Genomic DNA, 27,322 nt, shown 5'->3' on the forward strand with positions numbered 1-27,322 from the left:
ATTGTTGAATTTTCGGCTATTTTGTGAGTAGCTCTGATTGTGTCTTCTGTTCCCTCACCTAACTGAGCTGGGTTAAAGCTTTTTTGTTCAGTATTATCTAGATCTCCCTGACAACCTGGCGTCTCCCCTGTAACGTGTGCTTTCTCTTTAACCTTTGTTGACAACGCTGTGGTAGGCTTGTCTGGCTTTGGGTAGCAGACAGACACGCGAGCGGTAGAAAGTCTCCGTGCACCTTCAGTGCGTTGTCTGAGCAGCTGGCACAGCACTGAAAAAAATGTTCTCTCCTGCTTTTTGCGACGGAAGCGCTGCAGCTAATTCTTATGGTGCAGCACAGTGTAACATTGCTCATCCAGTAAAACAGCCTCCTGATTTCCCTGTTAGCATTGACCTAATGGGAAGAGCGCACCTTAAACAACCAAAAAAGCACCCCTTATTTTAGGCAGGGTAATCAACGTAAAATGTCATATCTGTTTTTTGGGGCCTAAATAAATTTAAAGGTTAAAAGTTCAGCAATGTGCAAGAAAGCAAACAGAATTCTTCTCTGTTTGTGGTGCAGTGGACAATTATACATTGGTTACCTCGAGCCTCTTCTAGTGTCTCAGCAGTTCTCCTTTGAAGAACTCTTTTGGAGAGACTTGCTCTAGGGTCTTTGTCGTTTCAGTTCTCTGCTAGAAACAATCTCTTGCCTTACCTGATGCTATCCAACACTAAAACATGGAGGAACAAGTCCTGGCTTGGGTGTAACAAATAAAATCAAGATGATTCCGGGGGGTGGAGGGGTTACAAATAACCAGGAAATAAAGCAAAACAATCTTATCCTTTCATGTAATTAACCTTTCTTCTGATATTCCAGATGTGAAGGTTGCGAAATTTTCCTTTTGGAGGTTGACTGGCACTAGCACATGTCTCCACGTTCTCCAGGTTTAGGTTTCTCCAGCCTGCAGCGTGCCGGTTTGGGCAGAGGTGTTTACACTGCTGCCACAGCCTGGTGCAAAGCACCACCTCGCCCCTGCCCTCAGGAGGGGGCAGGTTTATGGGGCAGGATAACAGAGCCTCCCTCGCCTTTCCCGTGCCCCAGCCTAGTCTTAAGCCTGTTCGCAAAACTTTTACCCTTATGAATTCCTTGGTGACGACTGCTGTTCCTTTGGCTGATAGGCATAGGCAGGGGAACATTTCTGCATCACTGCCCAAACTTTCTAAAACACACTTAAATAATTTACATAAAATCCAAATCTGCATGTAAAATATTCTCATGAGTCAAGGGTTTATTCACTGTGAATTCATTCTGTGAGTGGGAGGAAACCTAAACTGTCTTGGATAAAATGGCCTTTATAAAATATAGATCTATTTCCCAATATTTATGTCAAATTCTCCTCATTATATTTTTTTCCTCTTTCTTACCTCAGTCTGAAACTACCTCACCAGCCCTGTGCTAGCACTGGCTCACATGGATGTTAATACTAAATCATTAGAGTTTCTCCTGTGCCTGTGCCATTAAATAGTTTCTCTCTGATTTACCAGAATGTGAGTTATAATAGAGGCATTAAAAAGGCATGTATCTGTAATTGCTTTTTAATGCCATTGCTATTTATGGCTGATTTTAGTTTCAAAGTAACCTGGAAAGTCATGTAAAAACATAAAGCATTTGATGATAAAGGTATGCCAAGGAAAATTCATGATACATTAATTTGTTTAACGGAAGTACCGTCAAGGATCCTAGAATGAAGCAGGTTTCTAGGTGCAGTTATTATACTTACGCAAGTTAAACACAGTGTTGCACTAATTACTGTGTTTCTTCACTCTGGGCATCTTCTAAGTTAGCAACACCTACACAAAATAATAGCAATAAGTTGCCAAGATTTCTCCACTTGCGTCTGCAGTAGTAGCAGACGTATGTTTCATTTAAGTGTGAATAATTCTGTGTGGTGTAAGATGATGGGGCACCAGGTTCATTTATTTCATATAGGTGACAGATCTATGTGACAAACTTCTTCTAAAAGGGATTTTGTGTGTCCAGCTAGACCAAGTGCCATAGAGAAAACTGATTTTCAGAGGATGGTTACCCAAGTGTCTGAAGCAGTGTATCTGAAATAACCATTCACAAGATTATTTTATATAGGTGCAAACATATACAGTGCTCCAAAGTATATGTGTGTGTATGTGTGTATGCACATACTATTTTTGCATATTTGACTCATGTCTGTATATATGAATAGTTTGTATATAATCCTGTGGAATTTTATTTTCTGGCAGATGAGTCTACATTAATTCCTAAAACCCTGAGCAACAACAGAATTACTTTGCAGTGTTAGGGGGGGAAAAATTACAATAAAAATGAAGCATACTTTTAATTATCTGTAGTCATTCGGATGAAATCTATAATAAGCTTGATAAATGCTGATGCTCTAGGCATCAATTTTTCAAATGACAGTAGAACCAAAAATATCTGGAAAGACATTGTTAGCTTAGACTACATAATATTTTTGAGGTCTTGGTTAGTAAGAATAATTAAAATGACTTATGTAAGGTAAATGTCATATCTCTGTCAGCAACTAAATGTTAAATGTTATTATAAACTAATTACTTCCTTGAATTGAAAAGAAAATTATAATTTTGTGTCTTAACTGCTAAAAGACAGTGTCTGATCCTCCTCTCACCCTGGCTTTTTACCAGCATATCTTCAGTGACTTCAGTGCAACGAGATGCCCTCAAAGTGGGTGGGAAGCAGGTCGGGACCCCCGGGCCAGCAGCAAACCTTCCTGTAGCCAGCAGTCAGAATCTGTTTCTGACATTGACCCATCCTAAATAAGTAAAAGCAGAAGCAGCCGATGCTGGGGGGGGGGGGGGCGGGGGGGGGTGGGTTCGTTGTGTTGCTGACCACAGCTTGCCAGGGGGGTGAGGAGGAGGGTTCCTCGTGCCCCAGCCCCACCGCCTGCCCTTCCTTCCCACGTCTGTTTGCTGCAGCTCTGCTGTGCGCACAGTCTGCAGTGAGCCAGTGCCCAGCTAAAGCCACGGGCATCAATCTGATGTGTTCCTGCAGTCATTTTCTGTTGAATTAATGTGTTTAATTGGTTCATAAAAGGCTCTGACACATGTCAGAGTCAAGGAATTAGATACAGTGGAAGTGTGTGGCAGAGAGGGAGGCAAAAAAACAAAGAGAAAAGCTAAAAAACTAGTTTACCCTTACCCCAGTGTCCTGGTTTCACTGGTCATTCTTCCTCTCCTGCCTGAAAAACACGAAGAAGGAGCCTGACCTGACAAACAGGGATGATGATCAGTGTTATCTCCATTAGAGGTCCCACTGAGGTCATGTCTTGTGGACTTGGTCGCTTGGTGCCCTGGCAACTGCCGGTCTTGTACACCGTGTTGTGGTCCCCATAGAATTGAGATTTGTTTAAGAAAAACACCAATGTGGTTGTGTTGCTTTTTTGTGTCTTACTTACTAAGAAATCTGTATCTCCTCTTTAACAGCGCAATAATAAACATAGGCATGTCAGAGGTGATGAGAGGAGGGCCGTGGAGGAATAATTTGGGGAAAAGGAGAGGGAATGGAAAGATGATGAAGAACGGCTGAGGTAAAGCACAGTGAATGTGGGACAGTAATTAATGGGTAAGAAAAAGGAAAGGAAGGAGGAATATTTCAAGTCCCCTCCTTTCTGTCAAATGCCTCCACCCTGTAAATTCACCCATTGCTTGGTCCCTCGGCTCCACGGTTTTGTTCTGTGAACACCTGAATCACTCCCCCCAATTTCAAGTCATATGTTGAAGCAGAATTAGTTGGAAATGAGCCATCATCCTCTGACACTGTAGCCTAACATTACTTGAAAAATCACTCCAGTTTTTCCCAAATCTCCTGAAGCACCATATGGCAACAGCTGACACAGTGTTTGGGATGCACACCCCTGTTGCAGGGACTGAGGCAGTCAGTATAGGGCTGACCGTCTTCAAGCGTGAATGGTGGGGGATGTGCTAGTTTCAGAAGTGGTTTGGAAAACATGCAGTTACACCTTTGTGCAAGAAATGAGGCTACTAGCAAAGCCAGAGAGCAGCAGTATTTCTATTGGGTTGGAGTAACAGGAGTCCGTGATCTCATGAAGCTTTGTTTGCTCATTTAAGAATAAACCTTACATACTTGAAAACCACCCGAGCACGCATAGCCAACCTGCAAACAAAAGCATTCAGGCTGTGGGGACAGTGGGTATCTTACGGGGTGCTCTTCTGTCCCGGCAAGGTTGTGCTAGGCCCAAAAGCAAAGCCTTTTCCATAGGAACCGACTTCCCAGCACACCGCGCTGTAATTGCTGCCAGTACCTTTAACGCATTGCCTGAAACCTGCAGCTGCAGCCTTGCTGTGCTACCAAATTAATTGATCTTGATGGAAGGCACTGCTTTAACTGGAAAGGAAGAGCGTCAGGGGAGAGTAAGAACACCCTGCGAGCTCTTGTTCAATCCCAGAGCCTCCGCTCCACATCTGACCCTGGCTCACAAAGGATTTGGAGGCAGAGCAGCAGGAGCAGTATTTCAGGGAAATGTAGCATGCCTGTCCTCTTCACAAGTTATTTCCCTCATATTGGCCACTGTTGGAGGTGGAATAGAGGACTAGGTGGACCTTTGGTCTGACAACCTGCAGCCAGTCTTAACGGCGTTTGCATTTACTTAGTTTTAAATGAGCACGCATACCACATTTGTAGGCTTGAGACTTCAACACAGATTTTGCACCAAAATGTCCTTACACATGTCTGCCCTTTTCATCCAGAATTTTAAAAGGTTAGCGAGAGGGACAGTGAGGCGTAGGGCAGAATGAAGGCATATCTGTAAAAGTCAGCGGTGTTCTGCAAGTGAAATATGAGTACAGCCTATTTAGAGCAAATGGCTCATTCTTGTGGCAAGGGAAAAACTGAAGGCTTTATAAAACAAAAATACTATTTTATGTTTCATCAAACTGGCAGAAACGGCAAGATAAGTTCATTTACATTAAAAACGCAAATGCAAACCTACAGGCACACACACAAAAGCGAGAATGAGAGACGGAGAAGATGTGGTTGCTGGTCAGAGTCTAAGAATAAACCTAGGCTCACTGACTTTTCATTAATATAAGTGCCTGGCTTTCCAAAAGGATTTCAGTGCTTGCATATAACCTTTTGTAAGCCCACAGCACTATTTATATTTTGTTAGTTATATTTTAATAAGGTCTGATTTTTCATTGGTATTGCTTAAATTTCTATGTTTATAAATTTTCCATGTTAGGACTAGTTTTCTTGGATGTTTCAAATAGAATTCTGTACTAGTCTGAAAATGTTCAGATGAAAGTACAGTGAGACAATTTGTCCAATGACATCTGTTCAGCAGCATAGGTTTACTCAGCTACAAACGACATATTTAATTGAATGAAACATTTCAAATAGAATTTGACAGCTTTCCAGCCCAGTATCTCCAGACTTATTACTTAATGAAAATATGCCATCCTAGAAGTGTTACAGGGACTACAAAGAATTTGTTTTATGAAAGGAAGTACTGTGATGTTAGAAAAGAATGCATTAAAATATTATGTCTGCCACTTGTGATATGTACTTCTTAGCTTCTGAAACATCTCAATGTTTTCTAGTGAAATCTTTTGAGCCATGATTTTATGGTGCTGTCTGCATTGCCTACATCTGTAACTAATGCTGTATTCTGCATGCAAGATCAGAATGTTAAAAAAATCCCCTAGATTATCTTGTACAAGTTTTAGTGGAAGCAGAATCGTAGGAAGTATGTATTTCATCAGAAACCACAGCATTGTCATCTGAGGAACAGATCCATGGAAGGGGAGCCAGACTTTCAGAACCGTGTTAGTCTTTAGTCTAGCCAAAGCCAATTCAGAATACTGAGTTGCGTAAATTTGTCCGGGTTCATGCTGCAGTACAGCTTTGCCCATTAATTTTGATCTTTGCCATAGATACTTCAGAGGTGTAGTCGTTCAATGGTTTTTTCCAGCATAATGCTTGAACTTTTGTCATGTTGCTTCAGGGTTTCACAGCCACTTCCATTGTTCTAAGTTAAAACTACTCAATGTGGCTCACACAGTAAAGTAGCTCTAAAGCAGTCAGCCGACATAGTTTGCCTAAACGTACAGAATTGTATTTTTCCATCAAAAAGTCAGTTAACCAGTAAGTGCTGTCACCTCTCTGTAGCTGACAGCATTTCATGGCTGGTGTTATTCTGGAGCCTTTACTGAAGGTGTTGCTTTTCATGGCAGGCTGCCCAGCTGAACCCATTGTACAATTTCTATTGTTCTACTACACAGGGAAGCTCAGGGAGGTAATATAAAATATTCCTCACAAGGAGCTCTCCTAGGACAATTCTGTGAGAGAGATGCTGAAAACTGTCAAATGCTGCTCTGGTATATTGGAGTTGATTGGTGAAAAGTCAGAGCATCTTCAAGGTTAGCGTGGGTGGGATGCTGGGAAACCAGCTCTGATGTTGTCCTTTGATGTGTGTGAGATGTGCAGTTTTAGTCAAAGCTCCCAGAAGTGATGCCATTACCTCTTCCGCTGGAGAAGTTTGGCTATGTCTCCAAGCTCTCTGGTGAAGACAGAGCTAACCTTATTCTTTTTCCTTTCATTCCCCTCCACATGCCAGGTAGGTTGCTTCATCCCTTAATGACCATCTGAGGTGCATCACGACTGCCCAGAGGGTTTTGGCCAAGCTTAAGCCCTTTCAGGGAGAGAATTGGCTTTCACCCATCTGCTTTTTTGGAAAACATTTTGTTTATCTTCTTCCAAGGGAGAACATGCTTTCACCACAACACTGGTTAACAGTAGTCTGTCTCTTCATTAACATTTTGGAATTAGAATGGTAAAATGAACGCTACAGTTTTGTCAGGTAAATGTTTGCTGTAAACATTGCCATGAGGGATGCAAGCAGGGTGTGCATGGAGAGCCTGGGACAGCATGGGAGGCCGCTGACGTGCTTAAATTCATTTCAGTCTTTTTCTATTGAAGTGTGGGGAGGTGAGTTTTATGGTTTATTTTCCAAGCAAACAGGAAACAAGAAAGCTCTCAATCACTCGGTGATTGCCTGCTACTGAGGTGGTTTTCTCCCTTAGGTGTTTGGATTTGTTTGCTTAGGCTGCTCTTTGGTTTTCTGTATGCTGCAACCACAGGTAGTGACTAGTTCTGAAGAGAGGATGCTTGTAGCCTTTAGAAGCTGTGCTTTGCCCCTCTTGTCTCCCTATCCCCAGCACACCAGAGAGAAGCTATCATTGAGAGTACCTGTGTTTCAACACAGTGTCCAGGGATAACTCAGAGTGTGGCTGTTGCTTTTGATGTTGTAGCATTCGTTTATAAAAATTTGCTCTCTTAGCCAGATACTGTTCCACTCATGCAAGGAGATGGGAGTGGGATTTTAACGTGGGCTCCAGCAGACACAGGATTATATGAATTTTGCATCAAAAGAATTGGGTGGACGTACAGAGACATATTTTTCAAACGTAGCATATGATCTACTCAAATTGTCTATCCACAGACGACGTGAAACAGGCTAGAGGCTACTGCCATAGAGTTAGTACTGAAACTTGGGATGCCCGGGTGATTTCCTAGCTATTATAGTTTTATTTTGCTCCCATCTTGTCTTCAGAATTGTTGCGCTAATTAAGCTCTGCGAATTTCAATCTCTCAGGTTCTTCAATTATGACATTGCAGTCCCTCTATGGCAGCACGCTGGAGTGTAGCAGATAGGATATTATGAAGTGGAGACATTCAATGGGAAAATGTCCAAAAACATTTCAAATCACTTAAGATAATTAAACAAGGGGAAAGAATGTGCCGTGTTTAAAGAATATGTGGTGGTTTTGCAGATAGGATGATGTTAGGTGCCTGTGCATGGGAAAGTCATTACCCATGCTTCACTCATTCGTTATGTTGTAATGAGAAAGAAGAATCGAAAAACATCTCTGTGAATATCACCTTTCTGAATATCAGGAGGTCCTTGTGCTGGGACAACCACAGCAGAAGCGGCAGGCTTAACGGACTTGTTCATTCCTCTGAATATACCAGTGAAGAAATACAACAATGGAAGAATTAACAAAAAATCCAGTATAAAGGTCAAAACGACCTGAATTGAGATGCTTAAGGATTAATGGAGTATGCTGGTGTCAGTGGGCAGAGGTTTAGATGACATTTTTTATAACTGCCCAATGCGCCGTCCTGTTTCGCCCCCCTCACCTCCCCCATTTGCAGGCAGGATTTACAGTGCACAGCTGGAGGGCTTGTAACGTGGATTTGCCTAACAGAGTGAGGCAGGACTTGGCTGGGGCAGAAAACGGGCACTTCATCATTTGGAAGGACGAGAAAGACTAACAAGTATCGGTAAAGGTCAGGTGCCCGTCTGAGCTGCAAGCAGTGTATCTGCGGGGAAGGGAAGCACCGGTCAGACTGGAGTCAGCCTTGCGCTACCAGGGGCTTATTACGATCGATGCTCCCACCAAGGAGGTGAGGCTGCTGACTGCCATCATTTAAGAAGGCATAGGAGTATTTAATATTCTTCCTAAAAGACCAGTTCTTGAAGTGGTGTAGCTGTACTGAGGTGTTAATCAAAAACAAAGGTAAGTGGAAAAGCAAACTTAAGAGCATGAAAGGTGCGTGTTCCTCTGCAAAGCGCAGGAGGCTCACAGCACCGTCCCTGTATCATCACATACAACCTTGGGAAACCTCCTACTCCAAGGGCACGTCGCTGTGAGGTTGGACCCCAGAACAGACATGTCCATACATGACCCTATTTGAAAGAAGATTTAAGGTGAGGGTTAGGGGCTGCATTCCCAAACCTTTCCACAGGACAAGGAGTTGCAGAAACAAAAATCAGGTCATACGCTTCAGCCCTGCGAGTCTTGCAGTATATATGCGGAATGCCCAAGATTCATTCCTAGGCGTGTCAGACCTCAGAGTCAAATAGTCGACAAAGCTCTAGCTCTGATTTGAGGCTGCTTTACACTTCCATGAGATTCAGAAGAAAAAGCAGCTTTTAGAAATTGCTTGTGGTGTTTCTATTTCAAGCATGGGATTTTAGCCAAGTGTCCTGTTCCTGTTCCACTTTCCCCCATCTCAAAGTCCTAGTTAATGTTTGATGGCAGTAGGCAGATCACGCCACATCCCTGGCAGTGCTGGGTGGGTTTGGGCTCTGTACCACAGAGTGTGTGCCCAAAAGAAGAAGACGAGGTCCCTGCTGGCTCGCTCGCACTAACAATCAGGCAAGCAGAAGCAGGGATTTATTAGTGTAAAAACTTGTGTCTCTTCTGCCAGCTTGATTCCCTGCTGAAGCAAAGGTCAATTTTTATCCTCCATGTCATGCAAAAGCAAAGCATAGTCGTGCTGAGATGTGTGAGAGTGAGCCACACACCACCCAGGATGTCAAGGAAACGTGTACCAGACCATCCAGACATCCATCGCACTGCGTGGCTTTAAAGCGGTGCTGTTGAGTCTCGGTTGCTGGGTGTCACTTCAGGCTCACAGATCAGCCTTGAGAGACTTGTGATCCACCTTGATGGAGAACGGTGTTGGTGTCTTCCCCCTTATATCCGTGTAGCAGGGGGGATGACCTGGAACGGGGAGGGCAACCAAAGAAATTTCATCCTAAAAGACAGATGGAAGAACAAGCCTGTGTGCTGTTAGAGATTTGTTCCTTAGGCTTTTGTCTGCATGTTTCTCCCGTATCACCAAGGGAAGCCCTGGTGTCTGCTCTGACTGTGGTGATGCTTAGCGTTTTGCTGAGTAGCACTAACATGAAAGGTACACAGTTCTCGTCATTTTTTATAGCCTGATATTCCATACTTGGCACATGGGTGGTTAAGGGAGAATTTGATAATAATCTGCACCAATCTGAATGATAGATGTACCAAGAAGGAAAAACAATTGTCTCAGCTAGTGAAAGAAGTGTGACTCAGGAAAACTAGAAAAGGCTGAATATCAGGAAATGCATCGTGACAGTAACATCTGCTGGAATGCAAAGTAATCTCCCTTTGAAAGCGGTGGGATCAGCATTGCTTCTGACATTTGAAGCGCGATGAGACAGAACCTGATTTGATCTATAGCATTCTTGGCTTCCAGGGAGGCCGTCTGTATGATCCACTAGATTTTTTCCATCTCTAGCTTCTGAGACTCTGTCTTGCTGACTCCCTGGGTGATGAAATATCATTATAACCTTTTGAAATAATGTATTGGTGCCTGGAGAGCAGAGACTGATTTTCTCATTTGCAAGTGAGAGGCAGTGTGTTAAATTACCATTCCTGTCATTAAATGGATTGAGCAAAAAATTTGATGTGTTTAAAACAGGACATTTTCCCCCTTCCCAAACAAACCGCCTAAGGCTTCACATTGCGGGGGGTCAGGAAGGTTAGAAAGAGTCAGTTAGAAGTTTAAATAACGTTCATCGTATTCCCTGAGGCTTAGGTTAGTGGAAGCTGCTTGACACCTGAAAATGTTTCAGCAAATCTGACAGGCAAGCTTCTTACTGATTTACAGAGCATGAGGAAGCCTGTGCTGTGTCTGTCATAGATCAGGAAGGATAAAACTTGTTCTTCTGGGCCATCAAAGGTTCTACTTGTTAATTTGGCTCTGGGAAGTGTGAAAAAATCCACGGTGCTGACAAACAGTGCCCAAGTACGTAAGTAATTTAACTCAAGAATTGCACTTTTGCATCTTCGGAGAATAAATGAGAAAGTGCACTGATTTTTTTTTTTTTAATCGTATCCAACAGTAGATGCAGTTCTTTATAGCATTTGTTTCTGCTTCTTCATGCGGTACAAAAAAATGATAATCATCTGGTACTGCTGAGCATTGTAGCTGACAACATTTGAAACTCCAGACGTGGTGATGAATTGCACTATGATATATTAATGTTATTTTGATCCCTGCTCTTTCAGAATTACATTGATCCAATTAGGTTAAGTAGCTTGCTATCTCAATTAATTTACTTACCTCTATTAATCTCCTTTACTGTGGGTCAAAACCAGAAATGTAAATCAATCTATTACATTGGATATCTTTTGCGGGATGGGGGGTAATTAGACTACCTAATAGATACATATGTTGAAGTTATTGTTTGGTATGTTAAACATTATTGCCATAATTGGAAAGTGAAGCGGTGCACACTCAGTGGTGGAATTCGAGTGCTTGTTACACTTAGTTTTTATAACTTTCCAAGAAATGCCTTTGTATGACTTGCTGTCCCTGGACACTAACGCCGTGTGCTTATACGGTTATACAGCTTTTAAGATATTAGACATTTTGAAAGTGGGGATAACAGCTTCTTTCTCTGCCAGAAATTGTTGGACTCCTTTGCAAAATGTCTTCTAGAGGTCCCCAGCCTCTACCGTGTGGAGAAAGCGTTTCCTCTGGCTTGCTTTCACACTAGCGCTAGACTGCATGTGGCAGGAAAACACATCTGGGCAACGGCAGCTTAGTTACTAAACCAAAGGAGTGTTAATGCAGACGCCTGAAAAACTTTCTCATTTTCTTAAAAAGGTCTTTCAGTGGTACATGAAATTTCCATCATTTGAAATCCTACTTTGGCTTCTACATTGGGGCATACTTTTTATTAGGTTAGTCCATAATGGGACTCCATCATCTTGGTGCTCTTACCAGTCTTTTACTGCTCACACTGGGAATTCTTGTGTTCAGCCGGTAATCTAATCAGGGTAGATAGCAGGCTTTCATCCTGGTAGGGATATTGATGACAGCTACACCAGGAATTTGGCTACCTGTTATATTTCCTTACTTTAGTAAGTAGAACTGTCCATGAAGGCTCAAATAAAAATGAAGCATTGACGTAAAGGAGTGAGATCCACTGAGTGTGGACACAGTCAGTCTAGACACAAAGGGCAGTGTTTTTACACTGAGCTTTAATTAATTTTTAAAAACTTAGCGGACTTGTGATAGCTTCATTATGGGAAATCTAGACAAGGGCTCTATGCGGTAAGAAAACAGGTCTGGTTCCATCACGGTCATCATACTAGAAGACTAATTTGAGTTAAATGATCTATGTAATGCGGCAGGTCAGATAGCTGATCACAGTGCTCCCTGCTGGTATCAAAATCTATGGATCTATGAAATATTTTCTAAATCTGTGCCTGAGGGTAGAATGAACAGAAGCAGAAAGGTCACCTTTATCATCACTGCTGTCAAACACTTTGGAAATAGCAGAGCAAAAAGCAAGTATATTGCTCGGTCGCTTTGCCCTTATGCTACATCTGTTACCCTATCCCTTGCCTGTGTTTGATGCCATTAAATACAAATTGCCCCAGTATCCCAGATGAAATTCCATTTCCAGAAAGTGCACGGCAGAACTCCGTTGGCTTCAGTAATGATGGGGTCTTGCCTTTTGCCTTTGCAAAGGTAATTAATGCCCGCTAAGCACAGAACTTAGCAGTGTTGTTATATAAATAATAAGGATAATTAAGAAAGCAGCTGCTTTTTGTGATAATAAGACAGTGAAAAATGGATAGAGCACACTGTTTCAGGGAGGCCTTCTAGAGCCTGCAGGCACGAGAGGTGAGATGAACGTTGGTGTCAAATGCCCTGCAAGACAGTACAAGGGGTTTGAGGTGTCCCTACAGAGCTGACTGCTGAAATATATAGAGTATCTCTGATCAACACTAGATGCTTGGTTGGACAACCAAATCCTGCTCTAGGTGTGGTGGCTGGCTGAGACCCAGAGCAGTTCCTGCACAACCCACCAAACACTGCGGTGTTTTAACATTCAGTATCTATTAATATGCAAATATTTCCCACAAGCTGAAAAATGTGAAGTGAGAATCTGTGCTTGAATACTCATTATGTTGGGGCTTTGCTACCTTCATCTTTTTACATTGCCATTTCCTTCTATCTTTTTCTTTTCTTTTTTTTTCTTTTTTTTTTTTATCAGTCTTGTTCATTATTTTTTCCTTCTATCTTAAGATAGAGGCTTCTAAAAATGGGGTTTCTCTCTAATAAGTGTTTGTACAGTTCCTAGCACAACCAGATCCTGATAGTGACTGAGCCATTGGATATTAATGTGATCCAAATAAATCAGTAATGAAAAATAAATGCTTCTTCATGTTCTAGCTTTAATGTTTATTAAAGTGCAAGAAGTGTGGATGGAGACTATGTACTAGTTCACACTACTCTATATGCAAGAGCACTTTAAATAAAAGAAAGGGCCTGATTTGTTCAAATGAACAACCCAAGGGAGAAACACATTTCTGAATTGGAACAGAAAGAACATTGTGAAATGCTGTGCCGAAGATTTTCAGTAGTCCAAACTCTCCAGTTTTCTGAGGGTGATGGTGGCATTTATCTTTGGTTTCTTCTGTATTGTGCTTTTGCATTTCTCTAGAATTTGTGTCAGGACATAGCTATGTTAGGAATAAATGTGATTATGTTTTCTTCTTTCTGGCCTTGTTAGCAATACTTTTTAGATAAGGAGTTGAAAAACAGATTAATAGCAAGACTTCTTTAAAAAAAAAAAAAAAAAAATGCTCTTGTCCCTGTTCCATGAGTTTACTACCAAAAGAAAAGTTTTCATCATTGTCATGCATGTGCCCCTCTCTGGAAACGTCTGGAAAATGGCAATTGCAACTCAAGATTTTTTTATATCGTTGCCAAAGGCAGGAGGGGAAGTGTGGAGAGAATGAGAACATGTCTCATCACAGACATGTTTTTTCACCGTCTCCTGATACATCACTTCAAGTTGTTAGATTTCTGTTCATGAACATCCTTTTCAGGTGATGAGCATAAATCCAGTCCTTTAACTTCTGTGATGTTCTTGTAGCGATTTTCTTTGAGTGTCAATGGAAGAAGTTTTTTTTCATTTACCCAGAGCTAAACTAGTCTTTGGGTGGTCACTTGCTGATGAATACAACACATTCTTTAGAAAAATAAGTAACACAGGGAAAAGATTTTCCTTTTCCACAAACCACCATTACTTAACAATACTCCAAATGCCTAGATTTCTGATTTAATGTAAAAGGTGTTGAAAATTACATGGAAGATTCAATACTGAAATGTGCTGGCATGCAGTCCTTATTTGGAAGAGAAAGTAGCCTGGAAACTTGTAGTCTTTTCACAATTAACAAAGGAAGTGTTCCCGTACTGCAGCTTCAGGAATGCAGTTCTATTTTTCCTTATTTCACACACAGCCCCAGTAGTCATTGTATCATTAACGCTTGGCTTTGATCACTCTCTGAAACGGAACCACTAAAGGACAAAGTCAAGGTGATGCGGCCTTAATATTGCGTGTGCTTTATTTTTTTCAGGGGCCTGTTAGCCAGCAGCTTCACAGAAACACATTATTTGAAAGACGGCACTGATGTGGTTCTCGCACGCAATTACACGGTAAGGGTGGCGTGTCACGGGGAAGCGACGCTTCATTGTTAAAACCCAAAGTGCTCTCTGCCGGGATCTGAGCCATGGGATGAAACAGCTCGATCTGTGATCTTTTTTTATTGTTTCCTTCAGTACCTTTTTGACTGCTGTGATCCTACACGTGAATTTTTAGAGAGTGACTTTAAAGGCAAGCTGTGGGGTTTTTAACCAGGTGACTTTTAAAGCCTGTAAGATTTGTTCAGCTTCTTGGACATAGACCCATTAAAATTTTGTAATAAATGCAACCATCGTTGATCACTTACGGAGGACAGTCCCGGTTCAGTGAGGAAGAAAGCCCTAAATGTCTGATTTCCATAGTGCAGAAGCTCACATCAGAGCTTTTGAAGGCTTGAGTGCCTTTCTTCATTGGGGAAGTTGTGGCTGGGGTTTGGGAGAGGGAGTGGGTTGGATTTATTTTTTAAACCAGACCATAAGACTGTTGCAGATACACTTTATATGCATGTATGTATGTATGTATTTTTATTTATATGCATGTGTATGTATATATATATATATATGTGTCATGGTCTAACCCCAACTGGCAACTAAGTACCACACAGCTGCTCACTCACTTCCCTCCAGCCCCGCAGTGGGATGGGGAGGATTGGGAAAAAAGATGAGAACAATTTAATAATTGAAATAAAAAGAGTAAATAGAAAACTGCAAAAATAATGATAACTATAACAACAACGACAATAATAATAATAATAGTAACAACAACAGCAACAACAATCACAATGAAAAGAGGAGAGAAGGGGAGAGGAATAAAATCCAAAGGGAAGGGTAAAAACCCAAGTGATGCACAACACAGTTGCTCATCACCTGCTGCCTGATGCCCAGCCAGGCCCCAGCAGCAATCGCACAGCCCTGGCCACCACCACCACAGTTTACATATCGAGCACGACGTCCCATGGCGTGGACTACCCCTTGGGACAGTTGGGGCCACCTGCCCTGGCCGTGTCCCCTCCCGGCTTGTTGTGCCCCTCCACCCTCGCACTGGCAGGGCCGGGAAGCTGAAATGTCCTTTGCTTGGTGTAAACATCACCCAGCAACAGCTAAAACCATCACTGTGCTTTCAACTAGTTTCTAATACTAAATCTACAACACAGCGTGGTATCAGCTACTAAGAAGAAAATTAACTATATCCCAGCCAAAACCAAACCAGGAAAATATATAAATGCAGCTAATATCATCCTTGTTAAAATCAGTAGTTTAAAACTGCTTTTTGTAAATAAAAAAAAAAAAAAAGATTTAAAGCAGTAATGGTTCTGTTCTCTGACAGTATGAATTCCTTAATTAGAAACAATGCAGCAAGTGATTCTAGTTACAAAGTTTATATTTTGTCTGCCTAAGTCCTATGAAGTATCTGTTATGTTATATTATTATTTATTGACACTGTCAGAAGAGGCATCGTGCCTTGTGTTCCCACCCATAACGGGCTTTGCATCTTCATTATAGCCCCAGACATCCCAAGTAAAGCAGTCATTCTGAAAGCATTCAGCATTTTCTTTTTTTGCTGGATGCTCGTATCTTCTTCAAAATCAGCTTACTAGAAAATACTCATTTTTTTTAGAAAAAGGAAGGCTGTGTAGACTCTTAAAGGAAGTGAAAGGAAAGAAGTGACGCACACATGTCTTTGACAGACTAACCTACACTGGCATGGATATGTGTATAGCTAATGATAGCTAGGCTTTCCTTTACTAAACCAAAAATCTGTTTACATAACGGCAGTAAGTCAAGATCAATACTGACAGTGCATTGTGCTGCCTAAAAGATTTTTTTTTTTTGAGAGAGCGATCAGTGAATTCATTTTTCATTAAATGCCACAATATGGTTTAAAAAAGATAAGTCTCTTGAGATTTTATTTTTGTATCTCTTCTTTGCTGATGACATCAGTGTAGTCTATAGTTGAAACCAAAGTCCAATTTCCCATTGAAAATTTGCTTAGTCAAATTCTGCTTGGAGGTCAAACCCAGTCAGGTTTGTGGAGCTGTCATTTGGGGAGTTTCTCTGGCACATAAGTCAGTGTCTGGGTTATTTTTCTGGTTTATAGCACCTGAAAAATTTGCAGGTGTCACAAGCTGGTATTTATTAAATGTTCTCAAGTAAGGGTAGAGTACTATTTTAAGTATGACAGATCAGCCCTGGTAATTATTTGGGTTTAGGGGGTCATCCATTTTATATACTAGTTTATAGGAATAAAATTATCTGATAGGAGAAAAAAAAACCAAACAACCTGTGGTTCAGTGGCGTTACTGAGCTAGAAATCAATTTTCTACCAGTGCAATTGCAGGCCATGGTCTGATAAGTTTACATTTTCAGTATTGAGCTTTGGCATCATATAGTATGTGGATCTTAGAGAAACTGTGAAATGAGCCACAACAAGGAGCTCAGAGTTGATAAAATGACAAGTTGTTTGTGGAGAGGGAAAGAAATCAGGACCTTTGCTATAATTCACTTTCGGATAAAGACAGCTAGACTGCAGCAGCAGCCTGTGTGGGACGAGATATCAGCTTCCCCCCCCCCCCCCCCCCCCCCCCGTTTCAGAGGGCTGTTCTTAATGCTGATGATGCTAAACGCCAAAGACTGCCTTCTTAAGAGCTCTGAACTGCCCCTCTGCCTTATACTTTAAGTAATGAGAATAAACCTGCTTCGTTTTTGGTTTTAGCCTGTTTCAGGGTCACTATATGAGAGTCAGTGCTGAGGCGGAGGGCACTTTTTTCTTCTGTCTTATCAACCGGATATGTGTAAGTGATAACATCACAGTGAAATAGCATGCTCACACTGAGAACTTTGACATCCATCACAACCGTGACTGAAGCAATCATCCCCAAACAATTCAGTTGGTGACTTCCTCCCTTCTATTGTGGCTTTATCCTTGCCAATGTGTCATCGACTACAAGTACTGATGATAAAAATACCCAAGAGTAAAACACCCTGTTTCTGTCATTTCTTTCACTGAGAAAAGCCACTGGAATTTGCATTTAGAAAGTCAGATGTTGCTGTTCTGTGTTCAGTTGCTCATGTTGGAAATACAAATGCTCTAAACAATTTTTTCATGGTGTAGTGTTATCTGCAGAAAATTCATATCTGAATTATTATATCTTGACCAGCATTTTCACAGCTATTGGCTTCTTTAACACAATCAAGGTGGTCTTTTGGAGTCTGCTGTGTAAGGCTTTGTAAGTGAAAACCATGCCCCAAAACTGAAAAGGTTAATTAATGCAGCTAGATGGATGCGAATGAACCAAGTAATAAAAAGGCACAGTGAGATGACTGTCAGGTTGAAGCATGAGTGATAACTTTCCTTTGCACTAATAAGATCGGAACCTTTTACACGGCTGTTTTCAGTTTCCAGGTGGCATTCAAAGGAGCCATGAGAAATGAAATGCTGGATGTGACACAATCGCTGCTTTCCAGCCAGTCACATAATTGGGAATGTAATATAACCTTTAGTCAACAATAAAATTAACCTTGATTCCAGACAGATATGTGTATATGCTAGGAAAGTACCTCTGTTGTGGGTGCCTTTTGCAAGCGGTGGCTCATTGAGGAAACACAATAACCTATCCACAAAGTGAAATTGTGTTGTTGCCTCTTAAAACAGAAGACCCTCTTATTCTTCGTTGTTCTTAATAAGATGCAGCCGTTCGGTTGGTTCAATAAATGGTTTCCTTTCTAACCTGTTTCCCTTCCCCTTCTGTGATTTTTTCCAAACTATGGGGCTGGGGTTGGCTTTTTTGTACTTCTCTTTCTCCATAGCTGCCTCCTGTAGACATACAGAGATGCAAATGACCTTAAATTAAAATACGGATCTCTATAGAAACTAGTAAAATGTGTCAGCTCATTTGTTCATCTGATTAATTTTATAAAATATCCTATATTGTAGCTTTAAATAACATAACACAGAAAAAGGTGGTCAGTCATGCAAGCTAATCGTCATTGACCTTCTTTCAAAAAAAGCAATGCAAAACCAAGCAAAAACCCCACCCATCCCCAGCTCTTTGAATTTTTCAAAAGACCCAAGGTTTAGGAACCGTTTGGATGTTAAGTACAGTGAATATTTAGTGGGACAGGAAAAGTGCTGTCAGCGCGTTTCTGAATGCTGTAGCCTGAAACTGATAATCCCTTTGAAATGAAGGGGTGGAAAACCATGAGGAAACTAGAGAGCAGAGAGTGTTTATGACTACTGAAATGTTTTCTCTCTTTTGCAATCAGGGTCACTGCTATTACCATGGCAATGTACGAGGTTACCCCGACTCCTCAGTCAGTCTCAGTACCTGCTCTGGACTCAGGTGAGCCAATATTTCAGTAATGCTCGAGCTCCTTAAGAAACCATCCTACTACCTGTTGAGGTTTTATTTTGCCTTTTAATGAATGTATCAATATCTGGGTTTCAAATGTTGGTACAAGCTCTGTAAAAACATTAATCCTCTAGTTGCTCAGAAAAGAAAAAAAAGAAAGAGGTAATGCAATTTGGGGTTTTTTTTCATGACGTCCCTCCTCTCTTGCTGCCCATCTTTCTTGATACCCCTTTGCAGCAATGTGGTGCTTGGCATATTTCTGGGCTGGCAATGCCCAGCGGCCCTCCAGTCCTCCTGGTCCTCAAAGCTGTTTCCCCAGCGATGGCAGGACTGCTTTGCAGCTGTGAGCTCATGCATCGTCCAGCAGCCTCGTCATTAGGAGAGACTGCCTTATAAATATGGCTGTGGGGCTCAGTGAATGGCGCTCATGGCAGGTATGATGCTCAGCGTTAGGTTTTTAGCTACGTGTTAACAGAAGGGTAGCAGATTCATATTGCTGAAATTCAAACCTCTTCTGAGTTTGAGAAAGGAACAGGCTGACAACATTTTAAAAACACAATGGACACGGTTCAGGAAACAATTATCTTCCTTACTTGGACAATCAGAGACTGGTATTTACTCACAGAGCTGTTCCAAATCACAGTAATTAACTGTAAATTGGCTCTAGTGTTCTCCCTGGAAAACCCAGTTTTCCTGTCAGATTTCCAGCTGTCTCAACTTTTCCTGGGTTTGTTTAATTTATCTACAAACAGCATGAATAGCTGGAGTCTTCTCCCCTTGATTTTGTACTTTGTGCAGTGGGGGTATTACCAAGGCTTTTATAACGGAGCTCTAGGACAGGCAGCAGCAGAGCAAGAAAAGTTTGTTACCAGGACCCCTCTCCCTGTCAGAGGGACCCATTTGCTGGGATTCCTGTGGCTCATTCCCACATGGAGAGGGGCTTTCTGGGTGCTTCAGTATGTATCTGGCAGCTTCACCAAGTTCACTCTGATTAACCCCTTGCACAGACCACGGCAGTCTGCGTTCGCCAGTCGTTCCTACAGCAAGTGAAATATAAGGCAGCGCGCTCGGTATTTCGGTTAAAGGGGCTGCGTTGCTGCAGGGTCCGTGGGGCAAGTTTGGACTGTGTGTGACAGCATCTGCACCGATGTCTTGTTCCAGAGCTACCTAAGAAATCAAGAACTCTCCAGATAAATTGCTCTTCTCCACATTTTCTTTCTTCTCTAATGTGCTCTTTTTACAATTGTTGAGCTCAGAGAGTCATTTCCCGGGTTTAGGTAGTGAGGTATGTCAAGGCAGCATATGCTGGCAGTGACATTTTTCTCTCATCTGGCACAATTACAGATAAATCCCCAAAGTGCAAACTGACAGTATTAGGCTCATTCCCCATAGGAAAAGTGTAGCAGCATCTTTTTCGATACAAAGTTTTGTAAGCTTCCCTGCCAATGCATGTTTTCCTCTAGCAGGAGAACAACTGAGGACGTATCTCAGCATCCGTGCCCATTTAGCTGCTACATTCGCTGCTGAGGTTGGCTAAGAGAGTGTCCACGAGTGAGAACAGTTTGTGACTATGGTGCCTGGTGACTTACTCCACAAAGTTCATTTCATAGCCTGATAGCAAATAGCAATAACTTCCAGTCGTTACCTGCACTTGATCTGATCCAGCGACATCTTTTTGAAAGGCTTCATAATGCACTGTCAGCTACTTGAACCATCCAGATCTTCCCATTAAAACTGGTTAGGAATAAAAGGCCAGGTGGTACGAAATCCCAAGTAGCTGCACTGAGGTTCTGAAAGCACTAATCGTCTTCCAGAATCAGGCCCACAGGTCACCGTGTACCTCTGCCACCAAAAAAATGTTATTGTATCGCTGCATCCCTTGAGAATTTGGGTGGAGAGATCTACTTGAAGTTGTTCTTGCTCATTGCAGGGTGGGGGGGGGTGGAATTGGACTAGATGACTTTAAAGGTCCTTTCCAGCCCAAACCATTCTATGATTCTATGATTTTCTGCATGTGATTGAGTCTGAAATAATATGAGGAGAAACAAGGCAATTCAAAACTACTTCATGGCTTGCCTTGCTGGCAACTTTACTAGTATTAGAGCTTGAAAAAATAGTTATGGATAGGACAGGATAGGTTAGGTCAGAGTAAAATAAGATGATGTACTTGCCCACTAGCTTGCTGGAGTAGGGACTCTTGTTTTTCCATGACATGACAAAGGCTGCAGGCTGCAGGGGTAGGGACATAAGACATCGTGTGGCCATGGAGCCCTGGGTGAAGACAGTCCCTGGAGCAGCCGTTTCACTTGCAGCAACCAGTGGAAGGAAAGACTGGTCTCATTCTCAGGGTCTGGTCCTGGCTTTGTGACAGTTTCTAAGTGAATTGGACAAATCCCTCTGTCTCAGTTTCTCCGTCTGTGAAATTCATTTAAAGATTGTTACCCACCTCACACAGCTGTTGCACAGAGCTGAAGTTTAAGTGCCTGAAAAACATCTAATGAAAGGAAGTGCGAGCTCTTAGCTCACTGCAATCTCAGAGCGCTAATATCCTCCCACTCCTACCAGACAGGCACCTTGGGCATTGTTCCAGGTGTGGATAGCTAGGGACTGTGTCTTTTCCCCCAGATTAGGAGAGTTCATTAAAAGACATGAAAGTAGTCATAAAGAATAGGTTCCACATTTTAGCATGCTCTGAAGCCTGAGTGCTCAGTGGTAGTCAAAGAAGCAAAAAGGATCATAGGAATTACTGAGACAGAAATAGAGGATAGAACAAAAACCCTCATTACCACTTTATAAATCCATAGCGCGCTCACATCCTGAATTCTGCGTGCAGTTCTTGTTTTCCCCTCCCCATCCCCATCTCAGAAAAGGAAGTATTATATCCAGAAAAGGTACAAAGAAGGGCAAAAATCATGATCAAAGGTATGGAACAGCTTTTATCCAGGAGCGAAAATAGACTAGGATTTGTCATTTTTGAAAGGACGTGACAGAGAAAAGGGGTATGATGAAACAAGGTTGAATATCATGCTGAAGAGGGGACAATTACTGAATATTTTTCGTAACCCCAAAATTAGGAGACACCAAATGAGACTTTAGAGCAAAGGAAAATACTTTTTTATTCAACACATAATGAAGCTGTGGAGCTCACTGTCACAGGTAGGTGTCAATGTAAAACATACCATTAGATTCAAAAAAGACGAGACAATCTGGGGAGGGGAGTTGGGGGAGCCTTTCCAGGGCTGTCACACCTAAAGATGTCCCTGCCACCCACACTGTCACAGCTTGGAGTACCAGCTGTGGTGGGCTTGTTACGTTCTAAGTATCTGCTGTTGGCCAGGGCCAGAGACAAGGTGCTGAGCTGGAGTAACCTTGCTCCAACCTACTGTAACCATCAAGTTCTTACTTACAGTGCAGCCACAGGGTTGAGCATTTGAGATGTGTTACTAGCATGATGGCATGATTACTCCAGGATGAGCTACAGGAAGAACCAAGTGTGAAATCTGCAAACTAAGACAGGTTTGGCTCGTTTGCATTTTTCAGACAGGTAGAGGGGGTGAGATATAAAGGTAAGCGAGTAGTAGACTTGGCTCTTTATACACAGACACTCATGTATCCAGCTACGTTACATCCTCTGACATAACATTCAAGTACCTGGCTTCACATAGGGTTACAATGGCATAAATCGTTGGATTGATGCTGATAGCTGCCTGAAATGCAGATTAGAGGAGAATATAATCATGCCATAATCTGTATCCTGCTGGCTCCTCTGGAGGAGGAAGAGCTGAATGGCGAAGAGGAGACGGTAAGTGCTGAATGCACGAAATGGGAACAATGGGTAATCAGGATTTCCGGCGCTTCCATCTGGCTGAGAAAGCCAATTAGACTGTCAAAGCTTGTGGGAAGGTGAAGGTACAACAAAGTCAAGTCATTTCCTTCCTGTCCTCAGGAAATACCCTTCTGTTTATCTAGCTCGGAGGCTCTTCAAGGTTTTAGCAAATCGTTTTGGCCTGCAGCCACCACACACATCTCCTGTGATGAATTTGTATAGACTTGAAGGGTGTTTTCCCCTATTACTTTTTCTACAAGTGCAGAACCTAGCAAATACACGCAAAAACGTGACCTGAAGAAGAGCGCAGCCTCCCTGGCCCAGGGTCTGGCAGAGGACGCTGGCGCGGGGACATGCATCTACAAAGGGTCTACAGTGACCTCTCGGGGGAGGGGGGGGGGGGGGGGGAGCTTGCCAGGTGCTCTCAGAAATGCCTCGGTAGTTTAAGGATACAAATCTCACAGGCAGGAAACCTTTTCTTTCTGAAACACCAAAATGCTCTTGAGAACCCTGAGAATCCCTCGGAGTTACCCGATTGCTAGATAATAAGCCCACTACACGTACGGGAGGTGTTCAGTCATTGTCCAGCCTCAGCAGCGACTGAAAGGTGCTGTGCCCACAGTGACAGCGGTGGGGATAGGGCCCCAGCCCTGAACGGACAACCGTGCTGGATGGGATTACACAGCTGGGCTACCCGAGGCTGCTAGGACAACAGCCATCCAGCCATTTCTCAAACGGTCTGGCTGAGCTCACTGGCAGCCCAGGCACAGTCGGTTGAAGAGGGGGTTTAATATGACACTCCAGACATCAATTATTAAAAAAAAAAAAAAAAAAGAATGGAAGTAGGAAACCAGTGATAAAAAATATTTAAATTCCTCATAACTCCTCAAGCACCATTTCCCCATAGAAGGAGAGATTTCATCCAAAAAAAAGAAGTTAGGAGAAAACCCCAGTTGAGAAAAACACCAGTTTGGATGTGTGCTTTTCCCCATACTTTCTGAAGAGCTTTTTAGTTCATATAAACATCTCACATGGTTTGTAAGTTATCCAACTGTGAAACTACTGGACATTTTTTGAGCTTACTGTTAGAAAGCATTCAGCTTCTGGTGTTTCATAGCTTCTGTATTCTGGCTGTTCAAGCGGTAAACAGCTCCCGGATCACAATCACCTCTTTGATCTGAGATGAACGTTATGTCCATTCTTTGACAATTGTGTGCACGCTGTCCCCAGGTGCACAGTAACCCCCCAAGCACCACTGCTACTGCCAGGACAAGAACGAGAGATGATCTGTACCCAGCTGCCTGAGCCTGCCCCTTTTCCATCAAGTTTGTGCCTGAGAGCACTTAATTAAAACAAAAACAACAACAAAAATCAACCACAACAAAGCAGAACTAAAATTCAATTTTTTTCATACGCTTTGCAACTTGAAAAAGCATCCTATGAGCCTTAATGTGATGTGCAAGTCTGAATCAGGCCTTCTTTTTTTGTTATTCCGTTTGCTGCACAGCACTATAAAATGTGCTCATTAAATCTGCACTGATGCCAATGCCTCTTTCCTTCTTCATTTTTCTCTCCTTTCCTTGGTCTGTCTTGTCGCCCTCCCAGTTGAGCTCACATGTGACACTTCCTCTGATAACACAATTACTGTTTCTTGCAACCCAAATGCTGGACATGAAATTGCATTATCACTTTCAATTCAAGTAACTCCTTGCTTAAATTCCAGGAATCAAAGTTGCAGACCAATATGCATTCACTCTGGACAAATCTGTCTTGCACTGAGAAGGGATTCAGTGCGTTCTGCAGTAGGCTCTGGGTATGACTACATTTTAGACACTGCGCTATAGAATATATTTTCAGGTTAATGAAAGGCATTGGCTGGAATAAAACATATGTGACTAATGATGTGTCTGCATGAGAACACTTCTACCACTACTGCAATATGTAAACCCAATAATGCTACTGCTTCAACCTCCCTTTGAGATGCTGCCTTTTGTTGATTTGGGTCAGACTTGATATTTTAATGGGATCCTGATGTGCAGTATAGTAGGATAACAGTATTACTTGGGTCTTGTACGATACTTTTTATCAATAGATATTTATTGTCTCTGGTTTCTAAAATTTATCCCATTTTAAAGGTGGGGAATTGATGCAGAAAGAGGTGAATGACCTGTCCGAGGCTGCCCAGGGGCAGTAGTAGAGACAGGAGTACTTCTGTCTCTGCAGTCCAGCTCCCATTCTCTGTACCTCCCAGTCGTTTAAAGTTAAAGAATGACCAAAACATTTGGAAAATATCTAAAGATCACCTAACCCATTAGAAAAACAGTTGATAGAGCATCTTGTTCATTTATCCCAATAGTACTCATCTGCAACTTATTAACACAGACTAGAAGTGAAGTTTTCATTCACTACTTCATTTTTCTTCCTCTTTTGTTTGTTTGCCCTTTTACTTGCCTGGGAATTTGTTACAAAAAGTCCTGAGTATGTAGAATAGATAAGAAAAATAAATAAAAATGACCTATCACTTTACAGATTGATGTCGTGCATGTTCAGAAATGCTGCAGTGAGTGACAGCTGTACCTCCACCACAAGCATCATGAGAACACGCCAGGGCCACAGGGCTCCAGTTCTGTTCTCTATTCAACTATAACTCTCATTGGAATAAGCTGTGGGATCAGACCTTGTACTTCCGAAGCTGTAGCATTAATTATGAAATGTAGGTGCTGTGATTTTTTAGGTGGCACTTGAGCACTGCACAGTCTTTTGCTGTGTCTGTGGCCAGAGACAGCCTTAATGTGAGTATGTGGTGTGTAAGCATGACAGCCCTCTCTAGTCTAATTAATTTCTTACGAACTGAAAACATCTACATTCCTGTTCCAGTGGTAATAGAGCTTTTTATTATTATTGTTTAGAAATGAATATAACTTGGAGCTTCATTAAAACCAAATGTTTAATTGCATGGATATCAGATTTATTGATTTACTTAGCTTTCCCTGTATAGTACAGCAGAATAATATATAACAGTTTCATATAATGCTGTCCTAGCCAAGTTTTACTTTAGCATCACAATTTCTCAGACAAGTATGCATTGATGGTTTATGTTGGCAGGGCCTTTGCTTCTGCTGACAAGTTGGAAAAGAAAAATCCCATTTATATTTTGAGATTTCCTAAAGCCTGTTGATACATGAAATACGACTGGCCTTGCATTAGGTTTTGTTTTGGTTTTGCCTTTTAAGAGGAAAAAAAAAATCACATTTGACTTTATTGACAGTTTAAGTAGTGGACTTATTTTGTCAGATTGCATTTCCCTAATTGAGAGGGTCCTGGCAAGTTAAATAGCAATTAATAACAACTGACTTGTTTAAGTTATGTTTTAATTTCTTTTTCTTTCTGATGGAGAGAGTTCTCCCATCATAGGCCATTTCATATACACATTCCCCATGTGTCCATATGGCATATAAAGGCATAGAGCAGGCAAATACCAATGAGTCGTTCATGTTTAGAGCTGATTAGCAGCAATGTGGATGTGGTTTATTTGGTGCTGAGCACCAGACGTGCACAGGATTCAAACCCTGATGAGAGGCAGAATGAAATGTTAACTCATGCTCAAGACCACACTGAAGCCGCTTCCAGTTGGCTTGGAGCCTGTGAACTGATGTCTGGACATGCTGTATGATACAGATTTTTCTGTTTTTTTCCCCTCCCTCTCTGCTACCAGTGATGAAAAGGACAGCCCGATAGATTTAGACAGGATTTGAACTGTCTCTTGTCTTTCCTGCCCAGCTTATTTGCAAGATCTTTCTGACTTCCCAGTATCAGTATGGTTTGGGACTGGGGAAAACACAGATGCCATGAACTAGCTATCTGGACACCAAGTAATGTATACTTTATATTGCATTTTTCCCAAGTATGTATAAGCTTGGGAATTCTGGGAGTCTTTTGCCTGGTAGAGGTGATGGTAGGACTCCAAAAGATTTCAGTAGAAGTTGGTCTTAAAGAGCAGCCACTTCTCAAGTATTCCCAGAGTTGCTGAAATCCCTTTAGAGTTCCTTGAATAACCTTTGGTTGGGGATCTGTAGTATAACATCCTATCTATTTGGCACATTGGAAAACATTGTATTATTTAACATTAATGCCTGCTGGAAAATGGAAAAGTTACACCATCTTGTCCTTTGGGGAACATAGGCTGACTCAGGAGTGTGGGAGAACCATGTTCAAAAGAAAGACACAGAAACGGTGTAGGAGTAACAGAGGCTTCTTTGAAACACCTGAAAAAAAGTGGAAGGAAAAAGTAGTTTTAGATTTATTTTCTTTACATCAGATTCTTAGTATTGAATGACTGGTAGGTATTGTTCATCTAATCCTGCCACACCAAAAAAAGAAAGAAACCATAGCTTTGAGTAGTTACACTTTTAAGGTGCTGTGCTTGGCACTGATTGATGGGGGGAAAATGCAATTGTAGGAAAAGAAAGTAAGTCAGAAACAGAAAGCTGGCCAAGAAAATTCATATTTGATATTCATTATCTTATTACAGATGGGCACAAGCCAAGTGCTGATACCCTGTAGGCAGCCCTCAAAGGATAAGTGTGCATTAAATGAAAAGTATATTTTTCCTTATGCCGAATCCGTAGATTTTTTTTTTTTGACATGGGGTTGCTTCATATGCAAAGGTGGAAGTGTTCTTAAAGTCCGATGCTGTCACTTGGGATGGGACAGTGGCGAGCTGAATAGGCTGCCCTGGCTCTGGTGTGCTCAGTAGAAAAAATTTAATCACTCTGGTACCAGCTCATTTGTCTGTATGCTCTGCAGCTAATGAAAATG

At 41.9% G+C, this 27,322-nt stretch overlaps 1 protein-coding gene across 1 annotated transcript in view; it reads left to right on the forward strand.

Moving 5' to 3' along the window:
* Positions 1 to 27,322, forward strand: part of ADAM12 (ADAM metallopeptidase domain 12) — a gene marked incomplete at its 5' end in the record, with an annotated part of 192,183 nt that overhangs the window by 89,868 nt on the left and 74,993 nt on the right. Inside the window, 2 exon segments of the mRNA XM_080403123.1 lie at positions 14,266 to 14,344; positions 18,593 to 18,669. Of these exon segments, the coding sequence (XP_080259249.1) occupies positions 14,266 to 14,344; positions 18,593 to 18,669 (156 nt within the window).

This window comes from Falco punctatus (genome assembly GCF_963210335.1).
Source record: "Falco punctatus genome assembly, chromosome: 9".
Classification (NCBI taxonomy): Eukaryota; Metazoa; Chordata; class Aves; order Falconiformes; family Falconidae; genus Falco; species Falco punctatus.